The sequence below is a fragment of the Hyperolius riggenbachi genome, chromosome 6 (genome assembly GCF_040937935.1).
Source record: "Hyperolius riggenbachi isolate aHypRig1 chromosome 6, aHypRig1.pri, whole genome shotgun sequence".
Lineage (NCBI taxonomy): Eukaryota > Metazoa > Chordata > Amphibia > Anura > Hyperoliidae > Hyperolius > Hyperolius riggenbachi.
The window spans coordinates 127,150,506-127,170,970 of NC_090651.1; the positions used below are offsets into that span (position 1 = coordinate 127,150,506).

Consider the following 20,465-nt stretch of genomic DNA (forward strand, 5'->3'; position numbering starts at 1 on the left):
TGTGTGCGGGGAAAATCTGCACGGCAGAGCCGTCAGAATTCGCTCCCCGCACACCGCTAAGCGAATCGCATACAATGTATCTAATAGGGAAATCGCATGCGGTTTTGGCATGCGTTTTCCCCGCGATTTCGCATAGGAGGTAATGTTATTTTACACAGGCAGTGACATGGTTAAAAATCGCACACCTACTACCCTATGCGAAATTGCATGGGAAATCGCGGGAAAAACGCATGCACAATCGCACCCGCATGCGATTTCGTCCGCGGTAATTTCCCGGCGATTCCGCACAAGTGGAAATGCAGCCTAAAGGACAACTGAAGTAAGAAGAATATGTAGGCTGCCATATTTATTTCCTTTTAAAGGAGAACTGTAGTGAGAGGTATATGGAGGCTGCCATATAGATTTCCTTTTAAGCAATACCAGTTGCCTGGCAGCCCTGCTAGTCTATTTGGCTGCAGTAGTTTCTGAATAACACCAGAAACGAGCATGCAGCTAATAATGTCATAAACACCTGATCTGCTGCATGCTTGGTCAGGATGTATGGCTAAACGTTTTAGCGACAGAGGATCAGCAGGATAGCCAGGCAACTAGTGTTGCTTAAACAGACTCTGAAGTCTCATAAAAGTCAGGGTTTTTTTTAACCACATAATGACAAGGTGACTTATAAAAACGTTCTGCTAGAGCCTCTTAATGGCTCCAGGACATTTTTATAAGTCAGACAGTGCTGCTGCCGCTGTGCGCGTGAAAAAAAAATCCATAGAATTTGGACCTTTATTTCCAAATACTATATTGTCACCATACTTTTTACTAGGGACATAATTAAAATGTTGTGATAACCAGAACAAATAGGCAGATTAAATGTGTGATTTTTTTGTACAGTAGCAGTGTTTATATTAAAACTATAGGGGATGAAATTGGAGAAATGGTGTATTTTTTATTTTTTCCTTGTTTTTCCCTTTAAAATGCATAGAAAATAAAATAATTCCTGGAAACAAATATCAACCCCAAAAAGCCCAATTGGTGGTGAAAAAAACAAGATATAGATCATTTCATTGTGATTAGTAGTGATTAAGCTATTGGCAAATAAAAGGGATGTGCACTGAAAGGTGAAAATCGCTCTTGTCCGTTAAAGAGGAACTCCAGTGAAAATAATGTAGTAAAAAAAGTTCTTCATTATTTACCATAATTATGTATAAATGATTTAGTCAGTGTTTGCTCATTGTAAAATCTTTCCTCTCCCCGATTTACATTCTGACATTTAATACATGGTGACATTGTTACTGTGGGCAGGTTATGTAGCTGCTCCTAGCTGTTTTGGCTGTTAGAGACAGCTGTAAACAGCTAATTCCTGTCTGTGAACATTGTTACATTGTGGCAGTCTGCCCAGAGTACCGCGGTCCCAGAGCTTCTTGTGGGAGGGGTTTCAGCACAAAATTAGTCATACAGCGCCCCCTGATGGTCCGTTTGTGAAAAGCATTATATTTCTCATGTAAAAGGGGGTATCAGCTACTGATTGGGATAAAGTTCAAATCTAGGTTGGAGTTTCTCTTTAAGGTAAAAACCCCTTTGGGGTGAAGTGGTTAAAAATCTCTTCAACATCAATGTCCTAACTGAAACGCTGCATCACTGAGGCTGAACACCAACTAAATCACCCCAAACTTCTCAGCAAAAATCCACGACTTTCTTGGTTGTGGATTTTGCTGCCCGGGGAGGCAAAGCTTTGGGCTGTAGCTCTGCCTCCATGCATGTCAATCCGCGCATATTTCTGCCTCTCCCCCGCCACGCTCAGTGAAAGAAGACTGAGAGGGGTGGACAGATGCGGCGATCCACGCAGATGGACACGTGTAGAGGCAGAGCTACAGCCCCAAAGCTCTGCCTCTTCACGGAAGCGCTCCCCACAATGTGCCCTGGTGAGTTTGGGGTGATTTAGTTAGTGTGCAGACGCAGGAATGCAGCGTTTAAGTTCGGGCATTGATATTAAAGAGATTTTTAAAATAAAAACCTGAATTTTGAGAGACTTCAGTCTCTTTTTAAAGGGAAATAAATATGGCAGCCTCCATATCCATCTCATTTCAGTTGTCCTTTAAGGAAACCTGAGGTATGGAGGAAGTAAATCCTGGTGCTCCCTCACCTCTCTAATAGTGTCCCCAGTAGCTTCCCTTGCCAGGACATAGATCAGCACTAGAGGTAGTAGCAACCGCTGGGAAAAAGCATATGCCTTGCAAGGATTCTTACTACTCCGCTAAGGAGATCAGTCTGCAAAAAAGGTCCCGCTAGCCATGGAGGTAGTCCTTGCACTGCTTTACTAAAATACTTTTTTTTTTTTTTACTTACTTTCATACTTTCAGAGCACTGAGGAAAGGGTGCTAAAAGCTGTCAGGGGATGCCTTTCGGGGAGTTTCTTCTATGTTTTGTGATATGGAAGCTGCTATATTTATTTCCTTTTGAACAATGCAAATTGTCTGGCTATCCCCCTGATCATCTGCCTCTAATATTTTTACCCACAGACCCTGAACATGCATGCAGATCAGATGTGCTGTCTAATAAGATCAGCTACATACTTGTTTCAGGGTTGTGACTCAGACACTAATGACACAAAGAGATTACCAGGGCTGCCAGGCAACTTGTATTGTTATAAAAAGGAAACAATTATGGCAGCCTCCATATCACTCTCACCTCTGGCTAAGAAGGCCAAACTCTAGGCAGGTGGGCATGCTGGGCTCTGCAGTACCACATAGTTAGGAATCCTCGGATTGCGTACGGGAACTCGTCAGGGACAGTATTAAAAGGATAGAAGGAAGTACATTTGTGAGTAAAATGCGGAAAAGGCGATTGTATTTTGACAATTAGTGTGATGAGTCACATACATGCCCAGTTACAAGTATGTCCGTCCGTATCCAAGAATAATAATAATAACTCCTATGTGCACAGAGCCCATCCTGTCTCCCCACACCCCTCACCTGTGCCGCCCCAACACTGCACACACCAGACCTTCCATCGGATCCTTCTCGTCTTCCTTGCAGCTGCAGGCGGAAGTGGCTTGCCGCCTCACTCTTCCCCTCCCCCCTGCTGGAGCAGCAACTATGTCACCGGAGAGAACGTCGCACGGCTTCAACCAGAGTGAGGCTTGGCACGCACTTCCGGCAGCACATGACAGGCCGTCTCCAAGGCAACGCGTCCCCGCGTACTTCCTCTGCTCACAGCAGTGGTCCTGGGAAGGAATGGTGCAGGTGAGGCAGGCGGTTATTGCATAAGGGTGGTTTCACTCATAAATCTCTACAGTTCCGTTCCTGTCCTGGCAGTTTTGCTTCATTTTTTTCGATCGGTTTTAACTGGGCAGAAATGGAACTGTGTACTTTTTATGTGTGAACCCAGCCATAGATAACGCATACACATCTTATACAATACTGACAGGACGGGAAAGGAACTATACAGATTTAGGACTGGTTCACACTTGTTAAAAAAATGTACCTATTAGGGACTTTTTTTTTTTTTTTTTAAAGCCATATACTTACCTAAGGAGAAGGAAGGCTCTGGGTCCTCTAGAGCAGGCTTCCTTAACCAGGGTTCCCTGGAACCCCAGGGTTCCTTGAGTTCTCTGCAGGGGTTCCTTGGCATTTTCTACCATTGTGGGGGAAGTATAATAAAGCACACTATAATAGATGGTACTGTAATAAGAAGCACTAAATTGGGGGCTCAGGAGACAGTATAATGAGTGGCAGTGTAATGGGGGTAGTGAAATAAACAGGCACACATACTTTTAAAGACCATGCCTCCTGCAAAATAAATGCAGGGGTTCCTCGAGATCAAAACATTGTTTGAAGGGGTTCCTTGAGATCCAAAAGTTATTTGCAGGGTTCCTCCAGGGTAGAAAGGTTGAAAAAGGCTGCTCTAGAGCCTTCCCTTTCCTTTGGGTCCTCTAGAGCCTTCCCTCTCCTGGTGCCGTTGTTGCAGCAGCAGCTCTTCCATTTGAATCCCCCAACGCAGGGGAGTTCGGAAGTCTTCAGGAGCCGTTTTCCAGAAGACAGGTGGCTCCATACTGCGCATGCTCGAGTGCGCGAGATAGGGTGCTCGTGCATGCGCAGTATGGAGTGCTTGTCTTCGGGAGCACTTGGGCGGACACAGCAGTATTTGACCAAATTGGTTGAATATTGCTACTAGGGATCCTGCGCTGGAATGGGGACCAGGAGAGGAGAGGGAAGGCTCTATTGGACCCAGAACCTTCCCTCTCCTTAGGTAAGTATCTGGCTTTTTTATTGTTTTTAAACGGTTCCCATTGACTTTAACCTCAGCGCTGAAGCGGATCCTAATGTTAAACATAGGATCCGCTTCTGTTTGTAAAAAAAACGGATCCGCGTTGCAGTAAGTGGAGTGCAGAGTCTGAACTTTGCACATTTTACCTGAACAGCTGGGAAAATGTATGCAATGAAATATGAGAATGAACAGTGGATGTTCCCACTAGGCTAGTTGCTTTTTTGACGTCATACGTGTCCCACCGCTGATCGCCGCCACTCCGTCTCTTGTACACAGTCCAGTGGCTGGCAGAAGCATGAGGATCTTCACTGGGCTGCAAAAGACCAATGGGAATCCTCAGCAACAGGAAGAATTCTCATTGGTTTGTGGTGGACCAATGAAAATCCTCCTTGTTGCTATTGGAAGCCTCTGCACTCTTGCCATTGTTGCAGCAGCATCTGTGTTGCCAGACAAAACTAACCTTTGGAGCTATTATGCACACACTTCCTAACAGCTGTTAGTGAGGCTTCCGTTTGGAAATGGGTGTAATCATTCATCAAAGTTGGTACGTTTAAGTTGCAAATCAGTTTTGGTGCAATTTGAATTATTGGCCAGTGTCTATGAGGTTGCCAGTTGCCCACTTCTTTTCCTTTTTAGGCTACTTTCACACTGACTCATTGCACGCACAATAGAATTGCATGGTTAATCCATTAGTATAACACTAATAAGGCATGCTGTGTGGCACTGGACAATGTGCACATTTAAAGATCAGAATCATTTATTTCGCCAAACCAGGTTGTACCCGGAATTGGTTTTGGCTCATACATGTTCTGGAAGGATGGAGGGGATGATGTCTGAAAGTCAAGCGCTCAGGCTGCCATACTATGGCACCACCGGTTGCACTTGGCAATCATCTGTCATCCCTAAGGAGACATGGGGGGAGGCGAAGGTTCAGCAGTGATGACCCAGTTCTTCATAGAAAGTTCTTTAGTGTCAGCCATCTCCCAGTTCTGCGTAGTGTTAATTTCTGTGGTGGGTCCCGTCTCCTGGGCAGTATTCAGTAGGGCTGTTCAAGATAATCTGGCTTTCACAGAAGCATACCTCCCAACATTTTGAGATGAGAAAGAGGGACACTTAAGCCACACCCCTGCCACACCGCTAATCACGCCCCCATCACACCCCTAGTCACGCATACCATAAAGAGTTCATAAGAAAAGTATGTCATTTTATAATTTAAACTACACTGGTCCTTTCTATCCTGGTTCATTTTCCTTCATAACACATGGAAATAAGAAATATATGAGTTTAAAGGATGAGTATAAAGTTTAGAGTCAATTTAACACATTTTTCAGTAGGTCTGTTCATCAGTTCTGTGAGAGGGACAAATGAGGAGGAAAGAGCGACAGGGCTCCCAAAGAGGGACAGTTGGGAGATATGGGAGAGGAGGACACACAGCATGGCAGGGGACACACAGCATGGCAGGGGACACTGGAGAGGAGGATGCACAGCAGGGCAGGGCAGGGGACATTGGAGAGGAAGACACAGCAGGACAGGGGACACTGGAGAGGGGGACTCACAGCATGGCAGGGGGCACTGAAGAGGGGTACACACAGCATGGCAGGGGGCACTGAAGAGGGGTACACACAGCATGGCAGGGGACACTGAAGAGGGGGACTCACAGCAGGGTAGGGGGCACTGGAGAGGGGGACACACAGCATGGCAGGGGACATTGGAGAGGAAGACACAGCAGAGCAAGGTACACTGGAGATGGGGACACACAGCATGGCAGGGCAGGGGACACTGGAGAGGGGGACTCACAGCAGGGTAGGGGGCACTGGAGAGGGGGACACACAGCATGGCAGGGGGCACTGGAGAGGGACACACAGCATCGCAGGGAAGGGGACACTGGAGTGGTGGACACACAGCATGGCAGGGAGGGGACACTGGAGATGGGGACACACTGCATGGCAGGGGGCACTGAAGAGGGACACAGCATGGCAGGGGACACTGGAGAGGGACACACAGCATGGCAGGGAGGGGATACTGAGAGGGACACACATGAGGCAAGGGTCAGAGCACTTATCAGTTGTGTAGCAAGGAACTGCAGGATGTAATACGTTCTGCAGGATCTCTCCTGCACTGTGCAGTCACTGTGACAAGGACCATGCCAGGCAGCTGCATTGATTCACTATCAAGGTAAAAATATATAATGCCACACTCCAATATACAAACAAACGGGCTTTGTCTGAACCAAAGTTCTCTTTATTTCTTCAATATAGTCTTCCAGAAAGCAGGTGATAAGTGTAGACATGAACATCAGACCTTCACTTCATAAAAACAATGCCTGACACGTGTTTCACGGCCATAAGCCGCTTCCTCAGAGGCACATCAAATAAACATCAAAGTCTAGGACATAAAAGCACCAACGTGATCTGGAGTCAGTAGAAAGAAACACCTTCCACGCCGATCTCTATGGGAGAAGGCTGCAAGAGACCTCTTGCAAGAGACCTCTTGCAGCCTTCTCCCATAGAGATCGGCGTGGAAGGTGTTTCTTTCTACTGACTCCAGATCGCGTTGGTGCTTTTATGTCCTAGACTTTGATGTTTATTTGATGTGCCTCTGAGGAAGCGGCTTATGGCCGTGAAACACGTGTCAGGCATTGTTTTTATGAAGTGAAGGTCTGATGTTCATGTCTACACTTATCACCTGCTTTCTGGAAGACTATATTGAAGAAATAAAGAGAACTTTGGTTCAGACAAAGCCCCGTTTGTTTGTATATTGGAGTGTAGCTGCATTGATTCACTTGCCTCCTCCAGTAGGTTTCAGCTTCCTGCTTCCTTTCTCTGTCTGCATCATGTGCTCTGCTGGGTCTCTGAAAAAAGGGGCGGAGCTAGACGGAGCTCAGTGTCAGTCCACACAGCCAATTAGCTTCAAGCAAGCCACAAGTGTGTGTGAGATCATCAGACTGTCTCCAGAGCAGGAAGAGAGACAGCAGTTATGGGGATTGAGGCAGAGCAATGTAAATATCTGAAGGGCACCTAGTGTATCTGCTAAAACGGGACTTAAAGAGGATCTGTAACATCAAAAGATCCCCTGGGGGGTACTCACCTCGGGTGGGGGAAGCCTCCGGATCCTAATGAGGCTTCCCACGCCGTCCTCTGTCCCAGGGGGGTCTCGCTGCAGCCCTCCGTACAAGATGACGTCATTATTTACCTTCCTGGCTCCTGCGCAAGCGCTCTGACGGCTGTCGGCTCCGAACTACACGGAAATACCCGATCACCGTCGGGTCTGCTCTACAGCGCAGGCGCAAGTTTCCGGCGCCTGCGCAGTAGAGCGGACCCGACTGAGATCGGGTATTTCCGTGTAGTTCGGAGCGGAAAGCAGCCACAGCGCCCCCACTGGAGCCTGCAAAGGTAAATATTGAACTGACAGTCGGCTCTGTCGCCGGCTGTTCGGAGGGCTGCAGCGAGACCCCCGTGGGACAGAGGACGGCGTGGGAAGCCTCATTAGGATCCGGAGGCTTCCCCCACCCGAGGTGAGTACCCCCCAGGGGATCTTTTTGACGTTACAGAGTCTCTTTAAGGAGGAGTGGGCGAGATCCGGGATGAGGGGGCGGAGCCTGGGATAGTCCCGCCCAAATCGGGACTGTTGGGGACTATGCAGAAGCATCCGGCTTCGGTGGCCCTTATTTCTAGTTTAGTGGCTGGCAGCATAGAGGGGCTGAACCATTAGTGTCCCTGCTGCGGTGGAGCAGCAGCAGGCGATGGATGGATGGAGCTGGCATCCAGCGAGGCCAAAGGTTTCCCGATCAGCACTGTGTCCTACCTCCGCGGAGCCCTGATCTCTTGGGTAGCAGCAGGGGAGGACTGTACCTGCGCAGATAATGAACCCAGGCAGCGGCAAGGTGGAAAAAACTCCAGGTCCCAAACTCCTCATGACCACACCAATGTACCAGGCTACAGCAGACCACACTGCACAACTTCAGGGGGGGGGGGCAAGGTGAATAGGTAGGAAAAAGGGGTGAAGTACAAGAAAAAAAACTGAATCCTGTGGCCATGGCTGCCAATTTAGGGTCTGAGCCCACTAACGCAGTTGTGTCTGCTTTTCAGCATCTGTAACATTGATGTGTAACTGAAAAGCGGACACAACTGCATTAGTGGGCTCATGTCAGTGTCGGACTGAGAGCTGGAAAATCTGAGGAAATCCACCAGCTGGCCAAGCAGCAGTAACCCTGTGTTATCACTCCCAATAGAAACTTGCAGCAAGTCCTCACTGTGAGCAGCAACACCTGATTGCTGCTTGGCCAGCAAGTGGATTTCCTCAGTTTTTCCAGCTCCCAGTCCGATACTGGGTTTAACTGATAATGCAAGGATCAGTGTTGCACCTGTAAAAAGTACATTTCAAACAGGAGCTAATTTGAAAATGGGAGTAGCCCTCTCTCCTTTAAACATAAACAGTATATTGTAATAATCAAAAAAGTGGAAGCCAGTTATCAGGGACATGTAAGAATCTATACGTTGGTTGCTATGGACAACAACACTACACCTTCGTTCGGCACCATATCACAGGAAGTGTGATAACTTGACTCTCATCACAGCAACAGCATAGGAGATAGAACTTCTTAGACGTCGTCAAAGTTTCAGGAGTTTATTCAGTAAACAGATATACAGATGCTTATCTCTACATGCTCGTTACACCTCAGCGAAGCAATTGGTCTGTAGTAAGTCCTCTTTGCGTTACAGGCTTCTTGGTCCATTCCTTTTGAATGGCGACCAGGCTTTCTCTTATGTTACATCTATACTACGTGGCACTTAGGCCTATATACAGCATACAGTTAGATAAGATGACAATACATTGCAAAAAGAGTAGAAAGTGGAAGTCATCAGCCAGAAGTCAGAAGCAGCAGTACCCCTAAAGGAGCTTGTTAGCTCTTCTTATACTAACTCTAAAGAGTTAAATGTGACATCATCTGAGCAGGGACGGATCAATACCTCATCGCCTGCTATTGGCTGATAAGACCTCATGATATCATGACAAGCACAGTCTTTACTGCGCATGCCCTGGAAAATTCAATTTTCCAAGGAACTGTCACCTTGTTCTGAGGAGGCCATTGTTTAATGTTCTTGTGAGAATATTTTCATAACAATGGCTCATGTTTATGTTGTACGTCGCCAGCTGGTCTGGCCTCTGCACTGGATATCTCTGATACAGCCTTGGGAGTTCCAGTACAATGTTCTACTGAAAATCAGAACTGTCTTTATTTATCTCTAAGGGCCTGTTTCCACTACACACAGATTGGATGCAGAAAAACTGACTACAATGAATGCCTATGGGCCTGTTTCCACTAAACACAATTTTTCTGATGCAGATTTTCCCATAGGTATTCATTGGAGTCTATAAGGGCCTGTTTCTACTACACGCAGATTTGATGCAGATTGGATGCAGAAAAACTGACTCCAATGAATGCCTATGGGAAAATCTGCATCAGAATAATCGCGTTTAGTGGAAACAGGCCCATAGGCATTCATTGGAGTCAGTTTTTCTGCATCCATTCTGCATCCAATCTGCATCAAATCTGCGTGTAGTGGAAACAGGCCCTAAGGCCCCGTTCACATCACAAACGCGGATGGCCATGCGTGCGGAACGCGTGCGGACCGCAACGCGTACGAACGCACGCCATCCGCGTTTGTGTGCATTGCGTGGCTGATCCCATCACTGAAAAGTGAATGGGACAGCCATGCGTTTTTACAAAAAATGCATGCAGCATGCGTTCCCGGACCGCACAGGTCCGGAACGCATGCAGTGTGAACATCAGACATTGCACTCTATGCAATGTCTGATGCCGTGCGTGTCGGCCACCTGCACGCGTTTCCAAAACGCGGCTGGAAACGCGTGCAGTGTGAACGGGGCCTAAGAGAAATTCTCCTTAAAGGGCGATTCTGCACATCAAGTCTTTTAACTAACTCAGTTAAAGTAACTGAGACCTACGAATTCAAGCATATAATACTTAAATTCTAACAGGACACAGGGAGTTAATGCCATGAATATTTATAGGCAATGCAACAGAGAGGGAAAAAGTTGCACAGTGCAATATACGTGTGATGCAACACACAATGAAGCATACAGCACACAAAATGTATGTTTCCCAGCAACTGTAAATGTGCATTATATTGTAATAATCAAATCGCACATTCAGTAAAGCCACATCTTGCCAACCTCCACTCACTGCAGTGAAAAAAAATGGCCATTTTGCACACTTTATCTGGACCCTCCAAGTCCATTTTTTCACTGCAGTGAGTGGAGGTGGTATGGTTGTGGCCTGACTGAATGTGCGAGTGATTGTAGATACATACCTATATAAAATATTGTCTATTGACTTGTTTATTCTTGTTATTACTTACTTTATTTCATTTTAATAAATTGTTACATAATGGTATTTTAAATGCACTTAACGCTTTTTTGATTATTACAATATAATGTGCACATTTACAGTTGCTGGGAAACATACATTTCATGTGCTGTATGCTTCACTGTGTGTTGCATCACACGTATATTGCACTGTGCAACTTTTTCCCTCTCTGTTGCGTTGCCTATTAATGTTCACGCCATTAACTCACTTTTAACACGGAAACCACCTGTGTCCCTGATAATTGGCTTCCATGTTTCATTGGCCGTTGCTCTGAGGTAGATGCCTAGATAGGGCTGTATTTTGCCCACAGCTTCCCACGTCAGTGCTGTTCAGTGGGTAAATAACCCTAAATTGCATTGTTTATTAAATAGAACCCGAGGCAGAATTTGTAAATCTTAATAGGACCCAGAGGCATGTCATGTGCACAATGACATGCCTCTGTGTCATTCTGTTGTTGCTGCCAGTCCCCCCTGCGCTCTGTTGTCCCCCTTGAAAATATTGCCAGGCTAGTGACAATCTGCTTGTTGCTAGTCGTCTGTGTTTACCTGAAGCTTGTCAATCATCATCCTTCGTATTGCCACCTCCATTACAGGCTCCCCTCCTCTGCTAGCTTCCTCCAATCGGAAGTACTCCTGGGTCACGGCTTGGCTTTCGATTGGAGGAAGCTAGCAGAGGCAGGGATCGGCGGGGGATGGGGGAGCCTGTAATGGAGGCGGCAATATGGAGGAGGCTGATTGACAAGCCTCAGGTAAACACAGACGGCTAGCGACAAGCCTGGCAATATTTTCAGAGGGACAAATATATCAATTCAAAGGTTAAAAGCAATATTAGGCTCAGGTGAAAGGTTGGAGTTGATGTTAAAGAGGAACTTCAGCCTAAACAAACATACTGTCATTAAGTTACATTAGTTATGTTAATTAAAATAGATAGGTAATATAATCTCTTACCCACCCTTTTTTAAAAGAACAAGCAAATGTTTGATTTCATGAGGGCAGCCATCTTTTTGGTTGAAAGGAGGTGACAGGGAGCATGAGACACAACTGTCCTGTGTACTGATCACCTCTCCCAGTTGCTAGGCAACATGAATAACAACAGGAAATCCCATCATGCTTTGCACAGCATCAGGGGAAAAAAGCCCGTGCAGTTTTATTTGACTGGTGGAGCTTAGCTAAAAATGCAGCTAAAAATGATGCTTTGGTAAGAAAAACAAAGTTCTGATGCTGTGAAACTGTTAAAGAAACACCAAGCCTTTTCAGTTCTGCTGAGTAGATTTTTAGTCCGGAGGTTCACTTTAAGCAGGGCCGAGGCAGAGATTGGGGAGGGTAAACAAAAGAAAGCAGGAAAGCTGGCACTGCTGCAAGTGTTCGGTTTATTGTAACATGGATAAAGCGCAGACGTGCAACATCTTGCAAAAATAGCATGGAAAACACATACCCTGGTGAGAGGAGGCGTGGATGGTGGTGGGTGCTGGGCACAGGATGCCTGACAGCCGTTTCGCGCTGGATAGCGCTTCTACGGAGGCTGCAACCATATTGGGCAAAGGCTTCTGGTTAAATACTGTCCAGAGCCGGCGTTTAGCGTTACTTCCGGTGGCAGCGCCGCCCATACTTCCGCGTCACGTGTGCGTACGTATTGACGCATTGCGTCAACGTACTTCACACGCGTACGTAAATCCGCATAGCGCCTATAACATACGCATGTCAATTGGGTACATGTGTACTGCATTATTATGCATACGGCGCATGGGTACAAATGGTCGCATAGGGTGGGTAAAAAACTCCCCCTAGCGGCCATACATGGGAAGGGCCCGACTCAGACAAACGTACACCTTAGGTTCAAAGGTGGGGAGAGAGGAAGGATGGGAAGGGAGAAGAGAAGGGGGACCGAGTGAAGCAGAAAAAATAGGATCCTATGACGCGGAAGTATGGGCGGCACTGCCACCGGAAGTAACGCTAAACGCCGGCTCTGGACAGTATTTAACCAGAAGCCTTTGCCCAATATGGTTGCAGCCTCCTGCTTTCTTTTGTTTGCTTGCCACTTGATGCTTTTGCTTGAGCACGCTTAAGAGGTTCCAGAGAAGAGAGGTGTTTGTAGTCCTCCTGTGCAATCTGCATGTCTCTGAAGCTGATTTATGCATGTCAAACCGCTGTAGTGCCAACCATTTGTTCTCTTTTAGAGATTGGGGAGGCACATGCCTCTGGGCACAGAGAACTGAAGGTACGCCTGTGCCTCCCCAAGTGCTCCCACCCCCTCGCCATATGGAGAGTGGAGCATGCTGGAACACTCAGCTGTCAAAACTGCTGGAATCTCAGCCTGTCTCACAATTGCAGCATCTAATCTCTATAACACCCTCTAGTGGGGTCTCTTATTACTCCTCCCATCCACTGGAGGAGTCAGAGAAGGGGAATGCTGCGAGTCCAATAGGCTGAAGATCCTGGCAGTGCCAACAGATGAGTGTTCTAGCATGCTCCACTCACATATACTGAAGGGGGTCCTAATACTGAGGACACGTATGGCTATGTATACTGGGGAAGGGGCTGCCTAACAGGGATGGACTTTCGCGTATTCAACTACTCTAACTCAAAATTAAAATGAGGCTTTATTGCCTCAGGTGTGACCATGGGAGACAGGGGGTTACTTACCCAAAAGTCCGTTGGCTTCTATGCTTCTCACTCCACTCACACGCGACCTATGGGACGCGTTGCACAACTCAATACCGGCTTGAAGGAGGAAGTGTGGTAGAGAGTCATGAAATGCGTGCCATAAATGGCTTGCGAGTGGAGTGAGGCGCATAGAAGCCGATGGACTTCTGGGTAAGTAACACCCCCCGTCTCCCATGGTCACACCTGAGGCAATCAAGCCTCATTTTAATTTTGAATTCGAGTAGTTAAATACTCGAACGCCCATCCCTGCTGCCTAATACTGGGGGTACAACCAGCTAACTATACTGGGTAAGGGGGGCTTCAGAATCTCTGCCTCTAGTGCTGGGGAACATTGTCCTGTCCCTGATGTTGAGGTTCTAGTAGGGAAAAGGTATAGGTATGAGGCTCAAGTTATGACTATCAGGGGTTGTGGTTAATGAGTTAAGAAAAGTCAGGTTGCAAGATTATGATAGAATGAAGTAGGTTAAAGAGAAACCGTAACCAAGGATTTAACTTCATCCCAGTCAGTAGCTGATACCCCTTTTTCCACGGGAAATCTATTCCTTTTCTCAAACAGATCATCAGGGGGCTCTGTATGGCTGAATGTGGTGGGAGCCTTGTTACATTGTGGGAAATAACAGCTGTTTCCAGCTGTTTCCGACTGCCAAAAAAGCAAGCAGCTTATCCTTCCACTGACATCACCTGCCAGCAGTAAAATTGGGGAGAGGAAAGATTTTTCAATGGTCAAACACCGACTAAATCATTTATACATAAATATTGTAAAAATGAAGCACTTTTTTATTACATTATTTTCACTGGAGTTCCTCTTTAAGGTTGGGATAGGTTGCTGAAAGGGGAGTAAGAACGACCTTGTAGAGTTGTGTGACATGTTAACTCCTTATCACTTACAGGTCTGGCAGCTCAATTTAAAGAGACACTGAAGCAAAAAAAATTATATGATATAGTGAATTGGTTGTGTACTGTGAATAATTACTAGAAGATTAGCAGCAAAGAAAATATCCTCATATTTTTATTTTCAGGTATACAGTGTTTTTTCTAACATTGCATCATTCTCTAATATGTGCAGATTACACAACACTCAGCATTCAAAATGATTCTTTCAGAGCAGTCTGTGAACTAATGACCTCTCCTCTGGCAGAGAAAAGGTAATTAGTTCACTTACAGTTGAGATAATAAAAGTCAGATAACAGCCCTCTCCACGACTTTTAAAGTCGTAGAGATTAATGGCTTTTTTGCATAGAGATAACAACTAGAGTTTCTTAACTCCTCCTGTACTGGAAACAATTAGACTGATATATCTGATCTTAATGTTTTATTTCTTAGCTGTACTACACATACAAATCCATAATATCATCATTTTTTTTCGCTTCAGTGTCTCTTTAATGAATTGTTATATGGTAATTATTAATATCTCCTATTTTTATTCCAGTGAAAAGTCACTGTGAATCTCAGAGAATTACTTGAGATACTTGGAGGATAAGGATGGATGTAGTAAATCCTGACTCTACTAGGAACCCAGTTGTTGTGTACACTTTGGAAGGAAATGTACAAGGCCTGCAGTCCATTTATGAAGATCCAGCTGAAGTTAATTCTGAGCAAAGCAGGAAATGGCTGTTAGAGGAAGATGTGCTGGGGAGAAGCCCCCTATTTCTAGCCTGCATTCTCGGGCATGTGGATGTTGTAAGAGCATTAGTGAAATATGGAGCCAATATTAACCAGCAAACGACTCGAGGTAAAAGGTTTTTCTTTACTATGTCTTGTATGTCATTTGTACATATTGTAGCTCTGGGAAGAATGTGCTTTGCATGATTGTCAAAATATGGGTTCCGTGATCAATGATATATTGATCACTCTGAGCTTATGCAAATTAGAATTAAATTGGCCCAACTCATAAAATTAGCATACAATTTGCATTTATTTACATGTTTTTGCACCTCCCCTTTATTACCTGCAGTCACTACCTACAATACCTGAGCACTTATTCAATTCATCTTTTCTCCCAAGTGTTCTCCTAGGTAATGTTTTTAAACCTTATCAATAAAATGCCTTTCAAAGAGGAGCTTTACCGAAAGATAGTAGAAGGGGAAAAAATAAATCAATACATTGCTAAGTGAGAAGTTAAAAAATAGATGATAGATTAAGAATAATTACTATTCGTCATGTAATCCATTCATGTTGTTTAATCCACCTTGAGCCTCCGGATCATCATCTTTACTACCAGCAGACATGAGAAAAAAAACCAAAAGAGCACCAACTGCCATTATCTATAAACATACCAACTAACAATGTGATAGGCTACATAGGCTATATATATAATATATGTTTACAGAGGGAAATACTGCTTGCTTGGAAGTCTGAAACAGCTGTTATTTCCCAATTTCCCACAGTGCAACAAGGTTCACGGACAGAAAACCATCACACTAGGGGTTTAACTACGATATCAGCCATACAGACATCCCTATGATCTATTCAAGAAAAGGAGTACATATTTCTTGTGGGAAAGGGGCTATTGGCTACCGATTGAGATGAAGATCAATCCTGGGTTAAAGTTCCTCTCTAAGCTACCAACAAGCGATAAAATACTCAGAATCATTTTGACAGTCATTTTTCATCTACTTTTTGGTACTTTTTCAGTTGCAGAGTTCTGAAAAGCTATTTTAACCTCCTTGGCGGTAATCCTGAACTGAGTTCGGGGTAAGCCGCCGTGGAGGATTTCTCAGGCCCTGGTGGGCTGATTTGCATAATTTTACCGCTGCCCCGCCCCGACCCCTTGCGCAGGCCAAGCTATGCTAAGGGGTGGATCGGGACTCCCCCAGACGCCATGACGTGGATGACATCGATGACGTCATCCCGATCATCGCCATAGCGACGGGGGAAGCCAAACAGGAAATCCCGTTCTGAACGGGATTCCCTGTTTGCTCTGATTGCCGGAGGCGATTGGAAGGGGTAGGGGGATGCTGCTGCACAGCGGCTATCATGTAGCTAGCGCTAGGCTAGCTACATGATTTTAAAAAAAATTTAAAAAGTGCTGCGCCGCCCCCCTGGCGATTTTATTGTAACGCTAGCGAGGTTAAGCAGAAGATGAAAAATGGTCTCCTAGGACAAACTGGCTGCCACAACACTCTGGTGCAATGTGAGCACTTCCCAAGGGTGGCGCGGCTGCCTTCCAAGTCACGTATCCCTACTATTTCTCATGCCAATCACATCTCTCACATGATCCGAGTGTGCCCACGATGATCAGCAGCTTCTCCTCTCCCTCCCTCTTCCCCTAGTGCTGGCTTTTCCTGATCATGTCATGACACATGACTGGCACTAGGGGGAAGAGTGAGGGAGAGATGTCTAATTGCTGCCAGCTCCCAGGATCAGGGGAGACATGAAATTGGCTTTTGCTACTTTTAACTCTGCATGGGGAGGAACGTAGGAGGACACAGTGTACAAATGGGGACGCAAGGGACAAAGGAGGACACAAAGGGGGATGAAGGAGGACACGGGACAAAGTATAGTGTAATGGTTAAGGGCTCTGCCTCTGACACAGGAGACCTGGGTTTGAATCTTGGCTCTGCCTGTTCAGTAAGCCAGCACCTATTCAGTAAGGAGTTCTTTGAGTGAGACTCCATAACACTACTACTGCCTACTGAGTGTGCTCTAGTGGTTGCCTTGCAAGTGCTTTGAGTCCGACAGGAGAAAAGCACTATACAAAAAAAGAAATTATTATTGTTACACAAATGGGGATGAACGAGGCCACGGGACAATTAAGGACACAGGGGGACAGAGTAGGACACAGGACAAATGAGGACACAGGGGGGCTAAAAGGGTGATTAAGGAGGACACAGGGAAAACGGGGACACAGAGGCACAAAGGGGGATGGAGGAGGACTCGGGGACAAACAAGGACATGGGGACAAAGGAGGACATGGGACAAACAGGGACACAAAGAAAGACAAAGGAGGAGACAGGGGACAAACAAGGACACAGGGACACAAAAGGGGATGAAGGAGGACATGGGACAAACGAGGACACAAAGGAGGACACGGAACAAACAAGGACACGGGAACACAAAGGGGGACCAAGGAGGATATGGGACAGTGTGCGTAAAATGGTGAGCATGCATTTTGGTTATTGTTTTTGACAAGGGTCGGGGTGCCCTCAATTATAGTTCTTGCAGTCAGAGTGCCTCTGTTATAGTGCCTCCAACAGTTACTGAGCTTTTCAGTATACTGTCCTTCACTTTTGTGTTTCCAGTAATAGGTCTCTCCATTAAGGGGCCTCCAGTTACAGTGCCCTCTACTATAATGCAGCCCTTGTAGTGCCGTCAGTGGTTATAGCCGCCTTCATAATGGTGCAGGAGGTTGTAATGCTCCCGGTTAGTGTTAGTCATTATTAGCAGGAAAGCTGATAGTAGAATATCCGTAATAATGTGTTACTGATATTCTAACTACCAGCATCACCTGATAAGTAGTTGCTCCTGCTGAGCTATTCTGCTGGGGGGCCAGGGGGAACAACAGTGAGGACACACACAACGATGCATGCACCCAGTGGAGGCTCCAGGCACCACAGCTTCCAGTATGTCACCATAACACCCAGCATGCCCCATAGAGATACCACAGCCCCCAGCATGGCACTACACAGCACCCAGCATGCCCCATATAGTGACACTGCCTATTTATGTGATATGCTGCATTTAGATTTTCGTGCATTTGTGCTCCTGTACCAACTAAGGAGCACAAAAAAAAATTGCATAGTAATTGCGTTGCTATGTCATTTTTTTGAGATCTGGCAATTCAAAATTTTTACATATTGTGCTTTTTTCTCCTGTTGCAAATCACAGTTGTGCCATACACCAGTTGGATCACATGAAAATCACGCCAAAGTCTCTCTCATTGGGAATATCTGAAATGGCTACCATGTTGTGGAGCACAATGGAAAAAAGGCCCCCAATACAAAATTGTTTAGTACTGGAACATTTTTTCTGCTTAGTGCTGACCTCTAGTGGCTGACTTTGAAAATTCAAGATGATGAGACATGACAACTAGCATAAAGCCCAAAAAAAGGTTCCAGAACAGCCAAAACTGGCAAGAGTTATGATTAGTCTCCAATTTGGAATCAGTGGATTTGGAATGAGTAGTTGTGATTGATATTCCCCTTATCTATCGTATGAGTAGGTTTCAGTAGAAATGTTATCAAAGATTGATTGCACTGCAACCAATGCTAGCTTTTATACCAGACTCAGGGGCGTTGCTTTCTTCAAAGATCAGTGGCACATGTCCCAGATCTATTCTGGGGTGCCCCAGATGTCCCCCAGGCAGAGTCATCAGCTGTGTTGCCTCAATGGCTGGTATGCTGGGAGCTGTGGTGCATTAATCGGGGTTATGCTGGGAGCTGTGGTGCCTCTGTGGGCATACTGGGTTCTGTGGTGCCTCTTTGTGGGCATACTGGGTGCTGTGGTGCCTCTATGTGGGCATACTGGGTGCTGTGGTGCCATGCTGGGCACTGTGATGCATTAATCGGGGGTATGCTGGGCACTGTGATGCATTAATCGGGGGTATGCTGGGTGCTGTGGTGCATTCATCGGGGGTATGCTGGGTGCTGTGGTGCCTCTATGTGGGCATACTGGGTGCTGTGGTGCCATGCTTGGCGCTGTGATGCCTTTATGGGGGCATGCAGGGAGATGTGGTTCTACTATGGGGACATGCTAGGAGTTGTGGTGCCTCAATGGAAGGCCCGTGGGAGCATGGGGGGGGGTCCACTAGAAGGTCAGGGAATGCTATGGGGGACTGTTAGATAACCTGGCAGCAGGTCAGCCCGCCCAGCAGAAAGATAGACAAGCCAGCACAGAAGCCAGGTAACTCTGCCTAGTTATTTTTAAGTGACACTACCTATTTATGTGATATGCTGTATTTCTTTTATTTTGCATTAATGGAGAGGGGGCTTCATCCAACATTTTTCTTCTGGGCAGGGCTACTTAGACCGCTGTTAAGTTCATGTAAATTTGGCTCCACCCATGACCATACCAGCATTCTGGTGCATGGCCACACTCACGTAGCAATAGGGGTTGCAGAGGTAGCGACCGCATCGGGGCCCTTGGGCCAGAGGGGCCCCAAAGGGCTCTCCCTCAACTACAGTATTAGCTCTCTATTGGTCCTGTGCTCATAATAATTACTTCTATAGATACTTTGAATAGTGGTAATCCCTAACAAACTGTTTCCCATCCTTTTCTTGCACCTCTGAAACTGTAGTTGCCCTTGGCAGGTTTTGGTGCGCCGTATCAATTGTTACGTATAGAGTGCTTGGGGGGGCCCCATTGTAAAACTTGCATCGGGGTCCACTGCTCCTTAGCTACGCCACTGTGGGGTACTCAAAAGTGCCCCATATCTCTTAGGATCCTAGCCCCTGGTACTAGTTAAAGGGACACTTAAGTCTCTGAAAAAAAATGAGTTTGGGGCTTCCAGCAGCCCCCTGCAGCTGTATCGTGCCCACGCCGACTCCATCAGATGCTCCTGGCCCCGCCGGCAGCCACTTCTGGTTACAGCGACAGGAGCCAATAGGCCAGGAACGCGAGTGATTCTTCACGTTCCCGACCACAATAGTGCCCTCTATGCTGCTATAGCATATAGCATATAGCAGCATAGAGGGCACTATTGAGGCCGGGAACGCGAAGAATCACTTACGTTCCCAGCCTGTTGGCTCCTGACGCCGTAACCAGAAGTGGCTGCCGGCGGGGCCAGGAGCATCTGATGGAGTCGACGTGGGCACGATACAGCTGCAGGGGGCTGCTGGAAGCCCCAGGTGAGTAAAACTCATTTTTTTTCAGATACTTAAGTGTCCCTTTAATGCAGTACAAACTCTGGTAGTTTATCTCAACTGCTCCTCCCCCAGTTGCTCAATGCAAATTTATTGTCATAGCTGACCATCCTTTAATCACACAAACTGTGATTTATCAAATGTTCACAGATCGGAAACATCGGGGTCAATATATCAACATTGGATTCAATCAAAGTAATTACTGTACAGGACAGCTGAGCCAAACTGGATCTGATTTTTTTTTTATTCATGTGTCCTGAAGTGTGTGTTTTGCATTTCTTAATCCCTGCTTCAGGAAATGCTGATGCCTTGGCTATACTCTGTGATTTGCTATAGTGATATCTACATGCAGAGTACTGA

The 20,465-nt window shown here is 46.2% G+C and overlaps 2 protein-coding genes across 3 annotated transcripts in view; one reads left to right on the top strand and one right to left on the bottom strand.

The window, feature by feature from the left end:
- The window catches only part of KLHL20 (kelch like family member 20), a 68,244-nt gene extending 65,119 nt beyond the window's left edge, over nucleotides 1-3,125 (bottom strand). For both annotated transcript variants that reach the window (XM_068239877.1, XM_068239880.1), the window contains exon 1: nucleotides 2,961-3,125. The gene's annotated coding sequence lies outside the window, so the exon portion shown is untranslated. The remainder of the gene's footprint in view (nucleotides 1-2,960) is intronic.
- Nucleotides 3,091-20,465, top strand: part of ANKRD45 (ankyrin repeat domain 45) — a 74,782-nt gene continuing 57,407 nt past the window's right edge. The window contains exons 1-2 of the mRNA XM_068239881.1: nucleotides 3,091-3,230; nucleotides 14,735-15,037. Of these exons, the coding sequence (XP_068095982.1) occupies nucleotides 14,788-15,037 (250 nt within the window). The 5' untranslated portion in view covers nucleotides 3,091-3,230; nucleotides 14,735-14,787. The remainder of the gene's footprint in view (nucleotides 3,231-14,734; nucleotides 15,038-20,465) is intronic.